Source organism: Ceratosolen solmsi, unplaced genomic scaffold (genome assembly GCF_000503995.2).
Source record: "Ceratosolen solmsi marchali unplaced genomic scaffold, CerSol_1.0 scaffold33, whole genome shotgun sequence".
In the NCBI taxonomy this organism is placed as follows: domain Eukaryota; kingdom Metazoa; phylum Arthropoda; class Insecta; order Hymenoptera; family Agaonidae; genus Ceratosolen; species Ceratosolen solmsi.
Window position 1 is genome coordinate 2,103,977 of NW_011948438.1, and position 21,277 is coordinate 2,125,253.

Consider the following 21,277-nt stretch of genomic DNA (forward strand, 5'->3'; position numbering starts at 1 on the left):
AGCGCGTGTTGGCAGAAGGAAAAGTGTCATTGGTAGAAGGGAGAGCAAGAATAAAAGAGAAAGAGGAGGAGAGGGAAGGAGCGAGAGTCAAAGCGTTGTGTCTTTGAACGAGGAAGAGGGGAAGACGGTCGAGCGGTCGAGCAAGCGCGCGCGCGTCATCATCCTCAGGTTGGAAACTGCGTTCACTCTACTTGGCACTTCAGTCGGCGCCCGCGACTCGCCACGACTCGTGCGACGAGATTATACAATCCCATTCTCGTAGTGGAGCCGCTCGCGCACGCACGCACGAGAAAGAGAGAGAGAGAGAGAGAGAGAGAGAGAGAGAGAGAGGGAGAGAGAGAGAGAGGGAGAGAGAGAGAGCAAGCGTAGTTGCTCCAAGTGTGCGGCCTCGTCGTCCTCGAGGTCGATCCCTCCCCCTCAGCAGACGTGCGCGAGATAATAACGCCTTCGGGAGAAAGTAGCCGTAAGTGACGCTAGGAAATCGTCCGTTCTGCTCGAGGAAAATAGCTTCCGGCTCAAACCGGTTCTTTCCTTGAGTGGTAGACGGGGAAAAGTCTAGCCGGAGGACGGGCCGGCATACAGCCGAGAAGGCGACATGGAGCCTCCACGTGAATGGTGCTGAATGTCGAAGCGGTCGTCGTCGTCGTCGTCGTCGTCGTCGTCGCCGTCGCCGTCATCGTCTTCGTCCTCGTCGTCGTGCATCCCCCTCCCTCATCCTCCCTCGCTCCCTTCCGACGACGACTCTGTCTCACCGAGTGTCCACTTATATAATCGCTAGCAGCAGACGTCTTTAAAGCGATAGTCGTTTTGTTGACAAGTTCCTCGACCGACAGCTCGTTACGCGCGAGGAGGGAGCTTGGAAAAAGAAGAAGAAAAAAAAATGGCGTCCCCTGCTCAAGTCAAGTCAAGGGAGCGGCGCATGTCTTAATTGGAAAAGAATCGGAACAAGAGGCGACGTCGGAGGACAAGAGGATCCGCGAGCCTTGGGCACAAAGGCGTAACGAAGATAAAGTCAGGGCCTGCCGATCGACGCTGCTCCCGGATATCTCGATGTGCTGAAACGCGCTATTATTAACCCTCGGCGTTAACGTCGAAGAAGATGGGCGTGCTTCTGATGGCCGACGCGGCTTATCCCCGGCTCAGCGGCAATAGCGGATCCGCGATCGGTACCGAGATCGATAGCGACAACGGTAGCGGCGACAGCGGTACAGATAACGCCACCCACCGAAGCTTCGGGGAGGGTCAACGATATTGCCGGCTCAGCATGAAAGAGGTGATGATCACGAGCCCCGCTACCTGGATGCCGCCGCCTCCTAAGAAGAAGTGGATTCGGCATTATCTCCTCGGTGAGAAAGCAATTATGTACACGCGTTGCTATCCAAGGGCCCTGAAGGTGGGAGATGGGCGGCAGGGTGGGGACCGGGAACTGCCGAGAGAGTTGCCCTTATTTTTTCTTTTCTTTTTTTCTTTCTTTTTTCTTTCTTTTTTTTTCGGCGAGCTTCGTACGTACGGTAAATACACATTGGATTTGCGAAAAAATACTGATGCGCGAAGGAGAGCGTGTAAGAAATTTATAACACATTGTTGAAAGGGTTCCTCCACTCTCCCCGTGTGTATGTGTGTGTGCGCGCGCGCGCCTTTTTTGTGTGTTTTATCGATCTGAGAAGTCTTATAACTATTGGTAGATTTTGAAGAAAAAATTGATATAAATGACCGTATTTGTAATATCAAACGCTCCCGAGAAATGCTCGAGTAAGCAGAGTTCCATGGCAGATAATATTTCACAATTATAAGTCACGGCAAATTAAACAGCCAATCTATGCGAAATCTGAAATTTATTATAAATTCGAAACATTGATCATATATTTAATAAGGATGAAACATTTATGAAAACAGCTGTCGATAGAATAAGAGCTTTCCTCGATAATCAGATTATAATGATATAAACGAAATCAATATCGGACCCTTTTAACATTCTATTTATTACAATCGACCCAAATTTGCATTCATTCATAACCGACGCGAAATCAAATGGAAATAAAAGGTGGTTTGGTGAAAATCAGTCACGGTTTTCTTCTATTATCCCGTCCCCTAACGTAATTCTACCTATTTCGATTTAATGAAAAAACCTTTCGATATCTCATTTGAATTAAAAATTTCATTTAGTCTTAAATATTCATTTAAGATGATAATCAATCGCGTTGCCATTAATGGCGATTATAAAGAATATAGGCTTTTGAAAAATTGTTCAAATGATAATTCCAAGACTGAAAATTTAAGAAATATAATGGAATACAAAGACGACTGTTACATCTTACTTTATGAGCGTACACGTACATACGTAAAAGTAATGTTCTTTTATCTAACATACGAGTTGGTATTAAATTTTTAAAGACTGTATGTATTATCTTTTGGTTGATATAAGTTCAACACATTTTTCTTTGCAGTGACGCCTTAATCTAGACTTATATCTTTAACTTTTTCTTAGACGAACAAATGGATTTGAAATAGCTGCTGGATTAAGTATTTCGTATGAAATATTAATGCAAATATATGAATTATTTGGATTAGAAAAGAAAGTTTCGATTTTCATTCTTTCTTCCTTTACTTTCATCAAATTAAAGACTTTTATTGACTCGAATGGCGTTCCTATCCTCCGTATATTGTAGTTTCAGCACGACAGATTTATATTGGCGGCTTAATGTGGGGGACGGAGGACGGGGGAGGAGGAGGGGGGGGGGGGGTATGGGGGCTTGAACTGGGCTTGTACCGGTGGCTTGAACTGGTCTTGTACCAACTTTTAGAAAGCCTGTACAGGCAAAAAAACAAGGAATCGTTGTTCGTTGTCGACACTAACATCACTGATACAAGATTCATCAATGATCATTTGATTCTTATACTTTTTATGTTAAATTTAATAATATTGTGATTTTTTTTTTAATATTTTATATTTTGTGTTCAACAATTAAGGAAATCTTGTTTATTTGATTACGTTTCTTATTGTTCAATATTATCTCCATTATGTTTTATCCTTACAAATATTAATGCAGCAAGTACATTGTTTAATCAGCGTATTTAATTAATAGTATACGATCGAATGAATTTTCTTATTAAATTTTACAAATACTTGTCGATAAATTTATGCTAAGTATGGTAAAATACTATCGAGTCGCGAGTAAAGTATGCATTTTTAATTTCAAATTAGTAATATTCAAACTCCACGTTAATATATCTAAATATCTATCTAAAGACTATTATCCTATAAAAAATATTTTATACGAATTGCCATTATTGCCATTGATATCCATAATATTTTTATAGGCTTTTAATGGCTTATTCAATTTTTGCTTCGAATATTCACAAATTATAATTTATTACATAAATTATATTTTGCTTTTATCTTAAAAAAATTTAATTTTTGATGATATAAAATGTCATGTATCAGTTATAAAAGTCACGATTTCATTAGAATAGCGTTTATCGGCATGCTTTACGAAATTATAATGGGACGACAATTCTTATAAATAAAATGTGATTAAAGTCACAGTCAAATATAACTCGTAATATTATAACGAAGAAAAAAGGGTGTATTTACGCATATTTATATTTATATTTTAAAAAAAAAAAAATTTAAACTCCATATTACGTAATTATTTTATTTATGAATTTTTCTGTATAAGTGCAGACATAAATCCTTCTCATTAAATTTTACATTTTTTCTTCCTTTTTTTTTCTTTATCTTTCAATAAACCTATAAATAGATACTTCTATTAAGTTCTTTTTAAGTGAATTTACAGAAATAACAGCTTAGTGACCACTATTTGTTCTGTAAATTGAGGTAAAGTCGATTTATTAAGCTCAAAGAATTGAACATGAGATACAGTGTCATCTTGATATATAATTTCTCGCAAATAAGATTTAGTATCGTAAGGTTAGTTAAATGAACAAAAATACCGAGATCCACTTAATTGTGAAATCGCTATTCAGTTATTAACATACTAGGGATTATAATAAACTTAGCAACATATCCAATTCATTAAAACATTACTTGTTAAACGTTAAGAATTCGTTATTAGAAACGAGTCAACAATAATTAAGGTGATATTTTATTATTTTTTAAATATGTTTGCACATTAATTGAACGAGGGTCGTATTAATATTAAATAATGAAAATATAACGTAACGCTCCGATCATACTTAAGTATATTGAGCGTTAATTCATTAGCTAAATCGCAGTTGATGGTCTAGTAAAGCTTGATTGAACAAAGTTCAAATTAACGATATACTGCGCTTTAATAAAAAATTAAAAAGAGTATTATTGTAAAATACAAAAATGGCGTAGTTTAATTGCTTATTGCTTTCGTGTAGTCGAAGATCTAACAAATGCTATAATAAATAAGCATGTTTCTTTATCAAATTATTTTTGTGATAAAATTGGGTGTCGTTTGCTATTTGGCGGTGTGCAGGCGAATGCGTTATCGTTTATTTATCTTCATGGGCTTACTTTTATGTTTAACCATTTAATGTATGAACAAAAGTTCGTTAAACGTGATTCTCTATATTTGCGCGCCCGTTTTAAATATTAGGTTAATAAATATTGATCGAGCTATCATAATTATAATATTAATTTAATATATCTAGTCGAATAAAAGTATTATCGATTACATTATTATCGACTATGTGATATCAAAGCTATCTAATTGATTAAGCAAATGAGCCGATTGTCGGGTACAATGCCTTGACCATATTTAAAGTGTCATCTCTTTCTTAATCCACTGCCCTTTTTCAATTAATTACTCGTTCTATTATCAATTTTATACCAGCACAATCGCATAATGAAAATAGCAGACCTCGATTAAACGAACGAATTCGCTAAAACATCAAAAGACAAATGCGCTTGGCCATTTAATTTTCGTATTATTACCTTGAATAATCATCTCAATATTGTGCGTCAGTTTGCTTTAACGATCGACTCAACGATAAACTAAAATCTTTCTCATATTCACTGTATTTCCTGCAGTGTTACCAAAATCGCAACGTAAAAAAGCTTCGTGAAAGCTGAATAAAGAAACTGGTTTAGCTGCGGCACGTATCTACGAATCACGTATCGGCGGCTTAATATGGTTTCACGCAAAAACGCAAAAAAACGACCATGCGAGCCAGGTACGGGAAATAAAAGTACGCGAAAAAAAGCAAATTGGGGCCTAGGAGCGAATAATTTTGCGTATTCGAACGAGCGGCGTGTCGATAAACGAGACCAGGTTCAGGCTAATTTTAACGTTATTTCGCTTGGCGTTCGACCAAGACGATACGCCTCAAGCTGCCGCCTCTTCTCCAGACCCATACTTGTGTCTTTTTTTGCAGGATTTTTCTATACTGTAAATATTTTCGCCCCACTATCTTCTTCTCGGGCCTACGTTCCTCTTAATTCAAGCGCAATTTCTTACATTTTTCATTTGTTCATCGTATTGTGTGTTACTGCTTGTGCCCATAAACGCTGTTGTTCATTTATTTACTTAACTCTATTACTTTTACTGGCTGTTTAAATGATTTTCGATCTATTTGTCAATTAATTTACAATAATATTGCTGATTTCATATGAATTTATGATATTCAATACCGCTACGCTCTTAATGTGGTGAGAAATATTCAGTATTGTAAGTTAACATTTGGAAGGGAAGAAAACAACGGATAAATTATAGATCTTTACTTATGGCATTTTTATATTTCTATGCTGAAATTACGATATTATTAAATCTTGGTAAAATGATTTTCTCCGTTATTCAATTTATATAATTTCACTAACAAAATATTTTCAATTTTATAAAATTTCTATGCGAGGAAGTAGGATGTATATATCTTTTTTTTTTGTAATATATTATATATATATATATATATATATATATATCATACGTCTTTTATAACTTGCGATATTTTATACAAATAGATATAAATAATTTAAATTATAATAGATCTAAGACGATCTTCGATGATAATTTATCATACGAAAAAAAGGAGAAAAAAACTCAATTTAATTAAATTAATTAAAAAATACTGCATTACGATAAGAGAAGGATTTCAATTATTGATTTAATATTAATTACATAAATTAATTAATATTCATTAGGCAAGAATTGTAAAATAGAAATTTTTGTAAATATATACATGATTGATTTATTCTAATAATTACACTAAAGTATCATCTAATTTAAAAAAAAAAAAAAAAAAAAAAAAAAAATTAATTACCTCTAATTTAGCTTATAATAAGGAGAATATAATTTGATATCTTACCCATTTAAGTTACAGCAGACATAATAAAATAAAAAGTTTTCTATTTTAAAATTTATGACCACAGATTCACATTGTCCCGTAGAATTTATCAATAACAGCCAAACGTACATGGAGATAGTATTTAAGAATCAACCCGGTAATAAGAAACAAAGCGCTCGTCGTGAGTGCAAATTTGATCCTTAAACGATTTCGAAGTTTGCGCGTGATCGCCATTAAAAATTTTAATTAGCTACGCAAGTGAAAAAGACTACTGAAAGAATAATTATCGAAGCGGTTGATCGGAAATCTTTTTCGTAGAATCTTTCCTCTTTCTCGAATATTTTTCTCTTCTTTTTCGCAGATTGTCCTATTTTACCTTCACGAAGCTCGTCTCTTTTCTATTTTTTTACAAATCATTTTTCTCCATGTTTGTTTTATTAATAAATATCAATTATAATTCCTAGGCAATAGATTAAAATGCCTCGACGAGTTCTTTATTGAGTCGGATATTTATTGCAAATAGAAAAATGCCTTTAGCATTGGTATTCGAAGTATTGTAAATATCTCTTTGTAACTAAATTTTTTCGTCAATTACAATTAGAAAATAAATTTGAACTTCTGTATGTAAATAACACGAACGAAGAGGGGGGGGGAGACAGCGTACAGTTTTCGAATGTTATAGACTTAAGAGAATTATATTTCTTTTTGGAATCTAATTTTTATGAATATTTAATTAAAATTTGTACCAATAATGAAAATGCTCAAACAGATGCTTTGAAATTAAAATCCATATTTTATTATAGAATGTCTGTTAAGAATAAATATATTATCGGTCTTGATAGACTTATATAATCCATTGTAGTAGGACATTTCAGTTTTTTTTTTTTTTACATCACAATTAAATTTTTTTTATAATGAAAACATTTGACGATTTAAACATGTAACAGAGTGTTTAATCTTGGGATCCGAGGTTGCGTACTTTTTTCTGAATACAAGATTCGGCGCGAAGTAAAAGGAATAATTTTAAGTACGTGCGTACGGTAAAAATGATTAAAGCTTTTTGTTGCAAAATCTAATTTTATAATTTGAAAAACAGTTAGATAAAATATTTTTCATCAAATTTTCTTTCGTCTTCAAACGAATTTCATTTTCGCCTTTGAAAACTCCTTGTGCAATATAATTATTAAAGTCTATAGTTCATAATCGTCGTTTTTCAACGTCATAAAAATTACAACTAACGCATAAATTCATACGCACAAAAAAAAAATTCAAATATTTTTGATTGGATTTGTTATTTTTCTCCTTTTATTACAACTGGGCGAAATCATTTAGAATAAATATTAGCAAATTTATGTAGAATTTATTAAATATACTATCACTGTTATTACATCAAACAAATAAAAAGCTGTATTTAACACTAAAACTATTCGATTGAAGAAAGAAGGAAAAGAGAATTTTACACAAATTTTACAAGCACTTTTGATATACCTTCTGTGCCCAGTAAATCTTCTACTCCTACAGTCTAAGCAATTTTTCAAGTAATTAAGCCCTTTAGACACAATCAACGCGAATGCCAATAATCGCAAGATAAAAATATCTCGTCGCAATGGCGAGGTATGAGATCTGTTTAGTCGAAGGATAAGCGTCGCTGTAAAAAGCGATCATTCGCTCAAAAGGACGCACTTTCAAACCCGTTTCGAGCTCATTGCCCATCTCAATGAATAACGAGACCCTGCTGGGTATTCACTCTACGGGCGATTATCTTAGGAATTCGAGGGCTGAAAGTCGCCTACCGATATCCACTGACTACCTTGTGCCCTCCATCCGGACTCTTGCAAATAGAATCGCCGGAGTCCCGTCGTCGGTATGAATGAGTCGCGCTAACACGTGCCGCCCTGATTTACACGGTAGCCAGGGACGAACTTAGCCGTTGATTCTCTCTCTCTCTCTCTCTCTCTCTCTCTCTCTCTCCCTCTCTCCCTCTCTCCCTCCCACCTCCCACCACCCACCTCACACCTCACACCTCCCTCCGTTTTCGGTTCTGCTCCGAACGCGTTAATGGCGGCTCTCATACGTTCTCGCCTTTTTTCTTTCCTCCCCACTTGACTTATTTATTTCCCCACCCCTCTCCTCTCCACTCTCGCCCTTCGTTTTTCGCTTGCATGGCTCCTTTGATTTTATATTTAGATGATTGCCGGCTTGGCCCGCGTGCTACTCTCATTACACAGTGTCGTTGCAATGAATTAACGTCCCTCGAATTACGAATCCGGACGCCCAGAAACAAGTAAATGTCCAATAAATATTCCTCTAGTTGAATAATAAAGCCTTTGGCCTAATAATTGCCCTAATAAAGTTAGCGTATAACTAACAGTTACTCAATATAAACTTTTTACGTTATACGAACAGTCAATGATAAGAAATAATTCTTGATTGATAAAATGTTTGCTCGATATTGACTTAGTATTTTAATATGATTTATGATTGTGTTTGCTCAATTGAATATCTCGAATTTTATCCTACATTAAATAAAATATAAAATACTATTGGGAAGGACGCGTACCGTGGCTTTCTACGAGAAATTAAGAGAAATACATTAAATTACATGTAATCTTCTTCTTCCTTCTTTTTTTTTTTTTTTTTTTTTTTTTTTTTTTTTTTATATGGTAATCCTGTTCAGCTGCAATAAATTGAAATGCCCTTTAAAATGAATAAATACAACTCTCAAATTCATATACGTCATTTTATTACAAAAAAGTTATTACTTGAATGATTTGCATTTTCATTATTATTTCATTAAATTATTTAAAACATTCGTAATAAGGTGTCGTCAATTCTATTAGCCGGACTGTATTTTTATTTATTTATTTTTTTTAATACATTGATATACAATTGAAGAAATACACGTTCTTATTCTGTCGTATTATAATTTTATTAATATTCAAAAACTATTTGCAATCTCAGTGGTTTGGTATTTATTAAAAATTGATTTCTCCATTAGATTGGCGAAATGCGCGCAATTTTTAGTTATTCGAACAAATTTTGGTACTTCAAATAACTGCTGAAAAAGAACTTTTTTTTTCTTTTTTTTTATATAATTTAGTTAATAGGACCATTCTCTATTCACAAAATGTTCTTTATTTTACAAATAAAAATTGTTAATGTCTTATTAACGAGGAATCGACAGAGTACTTGAAAAATCATTATACCATCTTTTATAATAGATCTTTCAATACAATATTATACAATGATTAATACCGTTAAATATGTCTATGTATCTACTTTTTAAAAGAGTTTACAAAAAGTTCTTAGCATAATCAAGTTTGCAATTGCATTCGACCGAAGCTACAAGTTATAGCCAATTTAAGTCTGCGTAATAATTTAAGCTTTAAATTATTATTCAAGTAAAAAGTATTTTTTATAATATAAAAGTAAAGGCATAGTATTTGCAGAATAATTTATATAGAGCATTTTTCAACTGACCTTGACAGAACCTTTAAAACATTGGAATGCAATAATTTAATTGGTAAAATGAATATGAGCATATGACAATCAATGAATATAAAATACATATTTGGAAATATCACATGTAGAAATAGAAAATGAATGAAAAGAAAATACCCAGTCGCGTTTCTCTAGATCATTATTATTCGATAAAACATCACTGCAAAAAATAATAATAACAATAATAATAATAATTAGATTTTTAGACATATTTCGAAGTATATGCGTGGTATTTTCGTTTGATAATTATAATTTTACTACAAATAAATTTTGCGTTCGAATTACTTTTGATTATAAGTTTGAATAAGTTTATATTCAACGATTTGTGAGACTTCTACGTTATCATTTGAAAAGTTGTTGGCATAGCGCTGTAATTATTAATTAATGATTTCCTTAAAATTTATAAGGTATAATTCTCCCTCCAGTCATCGTAATGGATTGTTTTAAATTTCGTAGTACGGGATTTAAAAGACTACATACATCCCTATTTATATTTTATGCATTGGTACGAATGCTTATACAAAGTTATTTTGAAGTTGAAGCGTATTCGATTATACATAAGATGGCTCTTACGTATATATTTTATACGTACAGCTATATATATATATATATATATATATATATATATATATATATATATATATATATATATATATATATATATATATATATATATATAGTGAAATATGTAAATTTGTTTTGAGAAATTTTGATACCTTGTAAATGCTAAAAAAATACATGGATCTATTCGGTAAGAATATCAAATAATATATTCTTTTCGATATTAAATTAAAGCTGCGAGATGAAGATAAAATTTGAAAATTAGTTTGAATATTGTCTTTTAGCATTAAGGTTTCTAAGCACGTACGTAAATTTTTTCTATAAATCCATTTAGCGATTTAAAAAAATCTATTTATATGTTACATGTTATTCTCTATAGAACAAATTGCAAGAAATATAATTGATTTTTAGAACGATACAGTGTTGTTATTGTAATGTGGAAAAAACAAAACAAGTGTTTGGTAAATATATGTAAGATATTGAGAGAGAAAAATTAACGAAAAAAGATGTATAATAATTATTTTTCATATATTTACTAAAAATGAAACGAATGTCTTGTAAGAAACATTTAAATTAAACGTGTCTAATTAAATATCCGTGGAAAGCCTTCTTAAAGCCCATAATATAACGATTGCACGGTTTGTTATATTTCCTCTTCTCTCGCTCCCTCGTTCCTCCTTTAAAAAATTTTTTTCTATTCTTATTCTGTTTTTATTCCGTCTCATTTCCTTCCTTTCGATCACGCGGCTCACGCCGAAGGTTGTCTCGTTTTTCCTTCTGAAAGTACTCAATGGGTATTTGCACTACAATCGGAGCGTGGAGTTGCTACTTCTAGAGTACGAGTGAACGACGGAAGGGCAGAGGAGGGAAGGGGGAGGAGGAAAGAAGAAGAGCTAATCTTAGATAACGCTGTGCGACAGCAATACGGTCATACGGCGTTGCAAACTGGAATAAGCGGGATCTGAAGACCAACAAAAGTTGGAAGGGATAAAAAAAACAGTGTTTATTATTTTAAAGAAGTAGAACAGTAACGCGATCAGTAGGGAAAAGTATGGTTAAAGAAAATCGGCTAAAGCTTTACGCGACTAATGGTTTACTATTCGATGCCAACACATTATTGCCATACTTGTTCAATCGATGTTAAGTGGGTACACTGCGGTATTCGATTAATAATTTTACAATAGTATTTGTACGAATAACAATATATGTTGAGCAGTATAATAAAAAATATACATCACTAATTAAAATATTGTTAATATAAATGTGCAAAAACGATATGCACAACAAATACAGTTGTAAAATATAATTGATGAAAAACAGTAATTAAAAATTAATAGAAAGTAACGATCGATTCTCTGCGTGTAAACTATTTTTAATATTTTTAATAAACTATTTTAACTATTTTTTACGGATTATCGCAATTCCATTGTATAATACGTATTATTATTTACTTTTGCTTAACATTTACTCGCTACTCATCTTGCTTAGCTATTTACTTCTAACATTATTTGGACTTAATTTGTTCTTAAATCACATTTGGCATTCTAGTCTTGTTATAATTGTAGAAACATTGTGTTCCAAGTAAAATAAATATTTCAATAGAGTTGAAGGATGACGTAAGGATGAGTGTCCAAACACCTCGTGGTTGTTAGACGTTTTGGTACTTTTTTGCAAAACTCAACAATCAGAAATACTATTTTACTTTATATCTAAAATCTTCTAAATTTAAAAAAAAAAAAGAGAAAAAAAAGAGAGAAAAAATTTGAATATCACATAAGCGTAGAAGGAACGGGCTTGAAGTAAAATTATTAAACGATAATATAAGAGGATTAAAAATTAAAAAAGGAAGCAAAATTTTGAAGAACAAGGATAATTAGATCCGTGAAAATTTGCTCTGTATTTATGTAGATGACGTTATGGTTGACGCTTGTTATCAATTATGATTAAATCTCTATACTATATTTGATAAAATTCATAATCAATAATGCAATTGTTCCGATATGTTCACATATCATTCAATGAATTTGTCTATTAAAGCTTTACGTTAAATAGAAAAGTAAATTCATTCGCGTGAAATAAACGTGTTTTTATTGATAAAATTTTAAATCGACTTAACGTTTACTAAGTATAATCATAATAATATACAACCTGTAATTAATTTAGAAGCTGATGCTTCCGTACGTTTAATATAGATTTAATATTACAATGAAGAGAATTGTCGGTGAAATTCTGTTTTTACGAAAAAAATTCGTAATTTTTGCATAAACAGTAAATATCTTAAACGCTTAATCGTGCTATACGATTGAACATTATCAAAGCATGTCGTCAATAATTAAAATTTCTCCACGATCGTTAATAGCCCAGCTCTTAAATATTGTCATTTTGGCATTTAATGACGGGGGAATTCCACGGCGTGACCTAATTTCTTCGATTTGAAGAAAAATTCGCGCCGTGGAGATGCGAAGTGAAAGATAGTCGTATTAGTGTAATTTCGCATTTGTCATTCAAATGGCGAGGTGAAAGTGCGGTTAGAGGCGAGACGACGATTCGCCGGATCACGACATTGCGTATAATTCTGTATGTGCGTTCGTTTGTTCTCGGTGCAGAGGAGGAGCCGCTGGATAGCAATAATCGCACCAATGGCAACAGCCATCACCACCAGCAACAGCAGCAACAGCAACAACAGCAGCAACAGCAGCAACAGCAGCAACAACAACAGCAGCAACATCAACAGCAGCATCAACAGCAACACGTGTTGGCGATGCGCGGGGGCGGCGGCCTCAGTCCCTCGATCGGTATCTCGCCGCCCTCGACCAACAGCAGCAGCCACCTGACCACCCTCACCGCCAACCACCAACTACATCACAATAACCACGAGGGTACAGCGCCCCAGCACAATCAGTACCTCGATAATCACAACTCGAATCACAGCCAGAACTCGTCAGGCGGCGGCAGTGGCGGTGTCGTCAGTGGTGCTGGTGCTGGTGCTGGTGCTGGTGCTGGTGCTGGTGGTGGTGGTGGTGGTGGTGGTGGTGGTGGTGGTAGCGGCGGCGGCGGAGTCGGCAGCGGCGGCGGTGGTGGTGGTGGTGGTGGCGGCGGCAGCGTTGGCGTTGGTGTGGTGGTAGCGGCGGCGGCGGAGGCGGCAGCGGCGGCGGTGGTGGTGGTGGTGGTGGCGGCGGCAGCGTTGGCGTTGGTGGTGGTGGCGGTGGTGGAGGAACCCTCTTCGTCGACGTCGAGACAGTACAGGACAATAAGAAGCCTCGCAACGGGTGAGTGCCGCAGCCTTACACAATGATTTAATCGCTCGAACGATGGCTCGTGCGTTACGCGCCCGTAAGCCTTTAACGTCTCGCTCTGTTGCCTTCTGTCGTCAGGCACACATATACAGTAACGTTGACATTGATTTAGATGCTGACTAGATGGCTTAAATGACTAACCGTCTTGAAAAAAATTTTCGTCGCTATTATTTTGGTCAGTCTTAAGCTGACCTAAATTTCAAGATGCTACTGATTTTAGCCAGGCTCTTTAATTTTTGGTACTTTTCAATATTGTAGTAACGACTCGGTTATCGTATTGGAAGTGCTCGAAGCATTCCAATGAGAAGAATTCTCGACGAGTTTGAAAGTAGTAAGAGAACGGATAGATATGTATCGTATTCTAAAAATAATTAGAGTTTATGTTGCCGTTGGCCCATATTGAGTTCGAAAATCGCCTTTTGATATTTTATCAAATGAAGATGAAGAAAAAAAAAGCAGAAGAAAAAAAGTCAACGCCGATCAAATGGTATTTTTAATGGAATTACTTATTCGGTTGTCTGAAACTAATTTGCCATTCACATGGTAAGAGTCGAATATTCGTTTTCAAAAGATCCGTATAAAGCTGTAGTATGGAATATGGTAAATTTAAAATTATTTTTTTTTTTTTTCCTATCTCTATGTTTTCGAGTTTTTTTATATTTTTGAAATAATGATTCTGAAAATTAATGATATATTATTAATATTGAATTTTAACAATATGTTCATAGTATGCAATTGCTTAATTTGCACAGATATCTATGTGAAATGATTTTCATTTAATCGTCAGGTATATTGAATTATATAAACGAATAAAGTTAAATAAAAAGAAAATATCGTTATAGTTTCGGGACTAATATTTAATCAATTCAATATATATTCTTTTGCATTTCTTTTAATATTCTTGAATATTCTTGAAACTTATTTGTTTCGTCAAGCAAGTTAGACGATTAATTTTTGGCATTAATATTTGTTGATTTACCCGAGAATTGTAAGTCAAATGTTGAAAATTGAACATTGATAATACGAACTAATAATTTCGGGTCTCGCGTCGAACGCGTTTAACCGGTTGGCCAATTTTCAGTCGAAACCCCCGTTTCCTTAAACAATAATAGTAGGAACGTGTCGGCATCCGAGCTTGCCTACGACCAAATAATTCGACTTCTCCGAACGCGACAACAGACAACGGGAAATTGAAGTTAGGCTCGGATATTTTTTAAGTTCCCCTATCCTACATTTCAGGCCCTGCGTTATTCGATCGGGCACGAGAGAAGTGCACAACAAGCTTGAGAAGAACCGTCGGGCTCATCTCAAGGAGTGCTTCGAACTATTGAAGAAGCAGTTGCCCTCGCAAGACGAGAAGAAATCGTCGAATTTGTCTATACTCCACGCGGCCATACGACACATACAGGTTAGTCAAATACGTTGTCTGTTTGTTTCTTCTAGATGATACTGTAATCGTATGATTATTCAAAGTTCGACAATTATAAATACCCATTTCATGGGGTTTCCCTTTGTGCGTAAAAATCTTCGATCGTTGAAGACGATAAAAGAGTATAGACCTTATTATTTTATGATAATACATTAATATAATGGGCTTATATATTTGCTCCTACGTACACGCCAATGCCTTAATATTGAAATAAAAGTTCGTTGAAAGTTATCCCCATTAAAATTTGTTCATATTGTTGAACGATAATGAACTTGAGCTTTACTACTCGTACTGGTAGGAAATAAAGATAAAACATAAAGCTCTTGTAGTTTTTGGAAAATGTTTCGTTAATAATGAGATAATTACAAAATTATTCAGTATATAGACAAATTATACGTCCGACGTAAATTTCTTATATTTTTAAAAATTAAGTGCGCGATGAATTTTATGCACAATTAAATGTATAAGAAATATAATATAAATTGCTTGATTTACATTTGTAATGCACGGAAAAATCAACCATATTGTGTGAGAGAGAGAGAGAAAGAGAGAGAGAGAGAGAGAGAGAGAGAGAGTGTGTGTGTGTGTGTGCGCGCGCGCACAGAAACAGATGTAATCTTAATAAGTTGTTTATTTTAAGATTAAATTGGTAAATTAATAGTTATAGTTATTTACATTATATATATATATATATATATATATATATATATAATGTCTTCTTAGGTCTTATATTGTATACTATGGTAATGTTAATTTTATCGTTTTATTATAATATGCTAGTTTTTAATAGTTTTTGATTTAAAACGCACAGTCAGAGGTAAACTTATTGTCAGATACGTTAAAATTTTAAATATTACGCATAACGTCAATTGTAAAAATGAATGTATAAGCAGGTAATTTTTACGGTTCTTCTTTTATTCAAAATGTCTGCAATTAAATGTTCTTTAAGACATATCGTTGATTTTAATTCAAATACGATGAAATAATAAAATTCCGTGTTTACAATTATTAAATTGAGAAATATATTTATTTTGATCTTGCATCGATTGAAAATAATGGAATTATCTGAATTAATAAGGAAGAATCTGTAATGAGCCATTTCGAAGTTTCACTTCGAAGGCATAAAAATTAACAAAAACTTTTAATCGATACGCAATCGAGTATTTAAAAACTTTTTAAATTATGCCTGTAAACAATTGTATATCATTAACATAACTATTTAATAACTATAGTTAAAATTTAATTAAATGGGGTTGGTTATAAAATTCGAATAAAAATGTGGTATTTAAGTATGTTATTGAATCGTTTTGCGGCTTTTATTGTATAACCATCGACCATCGTATAGAAGCAAATTGATTTCACATGACGTTTCCTTGCATTTTTCTGTGAGTAATAATCAATTTCAAATTGTATAACACGTTCGCTAAATAGATGATAAATTTTCCTTCGAGGCCTTTGGAAAAAAAAACAAATCTATACGATAATGTTTATATCATTATATTTTTTTCATTTGGTGCTGGATAAATATTTTTAGACCCTTGCAGCATTAATTATTATAATTCACTGATAAATTTTAACAAGAAGTGTATTGCTTGCTATTAACGTGACTAAGAAATAAACGTAAAAACAGAAATTACAAAAAAAAAAAAAAAAAAAATTGCAAAAAAGCATTACACGGAGTTAATAAAAGAAAAAGATAAAACAATTATTATCTAAATAATATAGTTAGTGAGAAAATATTATGTCAAAATTTTAAATATTAAACATTGGCGTGGATTGTAAATATTTTGCAATTGAGAGCTTTTATTAGATTTGAAATTCATAGTGGTTTGCGAGCAATAATACGCAATAAGGTTTGTAAATATTTGACAAATTTTATACTGCCAAATTCGTGTATTTTCAAGGTACCAGCCGACTTCACTTAAACTAAGACATCAACGGTAAAACGGTCTTAACGAAGTTTAATGGGTACGCTCCTCGTCGAATGCAAAAAAATATCTCATGGTATCGCGAATTTCAATGCTTGGAGTAATTTCAGCCCAAGGTTCAATTTCGGTCCAATTTTTCTATTATTTTGCATCCACTTGTGCAAGATGCTATTACTTGATCGATTGTATATTTGTTTTCCTCGAATCCGACGAGACTTCTCACTTAGTCATGACCAAACCGAAAACGCGAACGCTCTACTATTGCTCGGAATGACGTACGTAAACACCGAGTCCCGTCCACGTGGCTGCCTCCCATCCCTCCTCCTCCTCCTCCTCCTCCCTCGCCCGCTACTCGTTATCTTTGCCAGTATTTACCACGTATTTAACGTCTGCCGTGCTTTACCAGTGGAAGAGTTATACGAGTTAATTATCGGTTGTCCTTAAGAGAAGTCGCTATTCTTTATTTAAGCCTGATATTTCATTTGAATCTATCGCATGGAATTTTCGTTCATCTTCGACATGCAGTTAATCTTGTATCGGCAAAGTCCCCAGCGAATCAATGCTGCGTACTAGTCATAGATTATTTGTTCACTTCTAGAAGTACAACATCATACAGTAAGAGCCCAACACGTATTTTGTAGTTTTATAAAAAGATAGAAGGATGTTCTTACATATAATTAAAGTTTTAAACGCGTTTATCATAATGATTAATTGAAATAATAAATCAAAGAGTGTCGTCGTATGGTATTTTCTTTTACTCGGCGATAGAACGGTAGAACGAATATTTCCAGTTGGTGACTTAATATCGTTAAAAAAAGTCATGATATGACAAATAAATGAACAATTATCAGCGAGAAAAATATTTAAATATAGAAATAACTCGTTGAGATGTTGGAATACAAAATTGAAAGTCTTGTCAATTAATATGAATACTTTAGATTAAATAGAAAAGTACGTATGGGTTTGACATGACAAAAGTGTTGATGCCTTCGCACTGACATCTATTATCCGATAATATAAAACTATTTACTTTTTCTTTTTAACATCTATATTACCCATTATTTAGCATATGAAATAAAAAATTAATTTATTTGGAATTTTCAAACAATGCCTACTACGCCGTCGAAGCTACCATTTATTACTTTTATATTTTTTTCTTCTTCTTATTTTTATTTTTATTTTTATTTTTATTTTTATTTTTATCCATGATAATCCTATTAATTATAAAATATTCACTTATTGCTTCGTTTAGTCTTTCATTCTGTCTTTACGTTGCAAATTCAAACTTATCACTATATATTACGAAATACTAAATTTCAAACGTTAAAACTAATCGTTAATAATAAAAAAGCGCGTCTCTATAACGAATCTCTAATTTCCGATTCTCACGTCCAAAAATAACAAACTTGGGGAAACCGCCTTACACAAGCAATTAACTGCGTATAATATTCGTATGACGCGCGTTGGCGTGATTTTTGCCGACTCGGTGCTTTATTTGCCTCCTCCTCCCCACCCCCACCCCATATAAACCCTAAAGAAAATTGGCGCATATAATAATAATAAACGTTGTACGTTCATTCGACATTTTTTACGATGCGTTATATTCATTGTACAGCATTATAAATTCATTGTCTTACTTTCTTTTTCACATTTAAGGAGTCGGTGCATGATTCGTGAAACTAAAATTGCCCTCGTGCACATACGTAGAGGTTGGGTGGGTGGGAGGATGGGGGAGGGGGAATAAGACGGACGGTGAAAGGAATAAAGAACATTGCTAAAGAATTTGAACGTGACGTTAGGCGAATGTGGTCGAGTGATGAAGACGAAGTTCACTATGTACGTACGCCTGTCCTCTTCATCCTTTTCTCTTTGCCTCCAAGTGCGCGCGCGCGCGCGAATGTGTGCGTGTGTGTGTGTGTGCGCGCGCGCGCGCGCGTGTGTGTACACGTCGCCCATACACAAGTATGTGCGTCGCGTGCGATAACGTTGATTTTCTACGTGGTTGGTGGTATGCATATGTTTGTGAAATACTTTGTGGTAAGGCAACGTTTTTTCTTACTCGAATCGAGACTAGTCGAGTCGAACTATATATAATTGTAGATAATAATGAGACGAATTTTGAGCGAAAGTCTCGATAAATGAAAGATTAGTGATATTGACACTTATAATCGACATTCGCTTATTAATATATTGAATATTTTTGTTGGATATTCGTAATTAGTAATAAATATAACAGTCCTTGTAACGAATAAAAATTATTATTACTAAATTATTATTGAAAGCGACCAAGTGATATTACACTTTTCAAGAATATCCGATAATTACGTTAGTCGATGAAGAGGATAAATTGAATATCGATTATACTAAATAAGTTTATTTTTTTCCAATAAATTTTACAAGCATATTATCTATTGGACGATTAAAACATTATCATTGTTAAATTACGTTATTGAAGTGTGACACAAAGTTACGATAATGTTTTATTAATATGAAAATGACTTATCTGCAAAGATTATAGTTACTTTAGATATGTAGTCTAATGAATGAAACAGCAAATTAGATATTAAAGTTAATATTAATCACGTTCGAAAATGTGAGAGAGCAATTTCAAGCATTATTTATTGCGTTAAGCGTTATAAATGTTCAAATGCCTAATTAAAGTTTTGTTTTTCATGAATAGTGGATGGACTAGTTTCGTTCATCTTGTATATACTTTTTGTTTATATACCGTCGTAATTTTATCGTACGATACTCGATTAATTACTTAACGGAGGTTGAAATAAAATAACGTTAGTTCATTAAATATTTAAAAATTGTCTTTTTAAATTTTCCTCGTTCAATTATTCATAGAAAAAATCATTGAGAAACAAAAGAACTAACAATTGTAATAATAACAATATAATATGAAATTTTTTAATACCAAACGAATGTCGCCTTTACCGTTGCGAAGATTAAAAGAGAGAATCATATATTCATGATTGTAAATGCATGTTGATTGTAAAAAATTAATTATAAAAGATCAAGACATTTTTAATGGGGGGGGGGAGGGGGGACGTGGAGAATTTCATATAAAAATATCATGTTTTTATCTCGAGTGTAAGCTTAATATATTTTACTTGTAAATTAATAAAGTAATGCATTTTTCTGCATTGGCGTACAGGCTTAGGAATATTTTAAGCAATATATTGGGAATATTTAAATGAAACGAGTGCACAGTTCCTATCTAGACGAAGATAATTCTCTTGGAGAATTCTCTCATGTTGCATATAATGTCGTATATTTTAAAATTAGAGTACTCTTTTTAACGTAGATCGAAAGGGAATATTTCTTATTACATTTTTATTAAAACTGATAATTATTAATAATATTAAACGAGCATTGTCAAGTCAACGTATGCCAAAGTAGTTAATTCGTTTAAGTAAATTAAAGCCCATTAGCAACATCGTACCGAAAGCTATAAATAACACAAATCGTATAGTTCAAAATTATGAGAAGATTTATATTGATTCGCGGAGTTACCTTATTCTACGCCAAATAGACAATGTAAATATACTTTACTAGTGATTGTATCGGATAAGTAAGAAACAAGAGTTTAACTGCCTTGTGTAAAGAATTGTTTATGCTGTGAAATTTCATGAGAATAATCAAACTTCGCTGAAAGTACTGGCGACACTTTTAGTTTTACATAAATCATAGGTCTTAGCCATTTAATATCTTTGCATAACTAATGGATTTTTATGAATGCCTAGATAATTCAAAGTTTTAATCGCCAAAAGAAACAGTGTATTTAATAGCAAGATTAACGAAGGCAAAAAAGTTTGTAAATTTATTAAGTCATGATTAGATATGAAGATTTGTCGAAGAAACCCTCGTCTCTCCTCTGTCTCTCAACTGTGTGTCTCTCAACTCTATAAGAACTAGATTTTATACAATCTATATAAATATATATATATATATATATATATATATATATATTTTTTTTTTTTTTTTTTTTTTTTTAAAATGGGATAGACGATTAATATAAGAAACCGCTCGCATGCTTAAAATTCAATTCGAAGTTTATGAAAAATTTATGTTGCCGTTGAATAAATTCGAGACATCTCTAGAGCCACCATTATTAGTATCAATAGTTCTTCGTCGTGCATCGCTTAAGAATGCATCGCTTGACCTCGACTTTCGATTACCATATTGGCCGAACTTACGTAATTGGACGAATTCCTTTCTTTCCGACCAATTTCCCGTGCGAACGAGGGAGGTGATTTGCGGCGTCGGGGTGGGGTGAGGGGGGGGGG

The 21,277-nt window shown here is 33.4% G+C and overlaps 1 protein-coding gene across 1 annotated transcript in view; it reads left to right on the forward strand.

The window, feature by feature from the left end:
* Window positions 1-672: 672 nt before the first annotated feature.
* Window positions 673-21,277, forward strand: part of LOC105365362 (histone-lysine N-methyltransferase trithorax) — a 35,187-nt gene continuing 14,582 nt past the window's right edge. Inside the window, exons 1-4 of the mRNA XM_011503503.1 lie at window positions 673-1,346; window positions 12,939-13,277; window positions 13,547-13,601; window positions 14,868-15,036. Of these exons, the coding sequence (XP_011501805.1) occupies window positions 1,100-1,346; window positions 12,939-13,277; window positions 13,547-13,601; window positions 14,868-15,036 (810 nt within the window). The 5' untranslated portion in view covers window positions 673-1,099. The remainder of the gene's footprint in view (window positions 1,347-12,938; window positions 13,278-13,546; window positions 13,602-14,867; window positions 15,037-21,277) is intronic.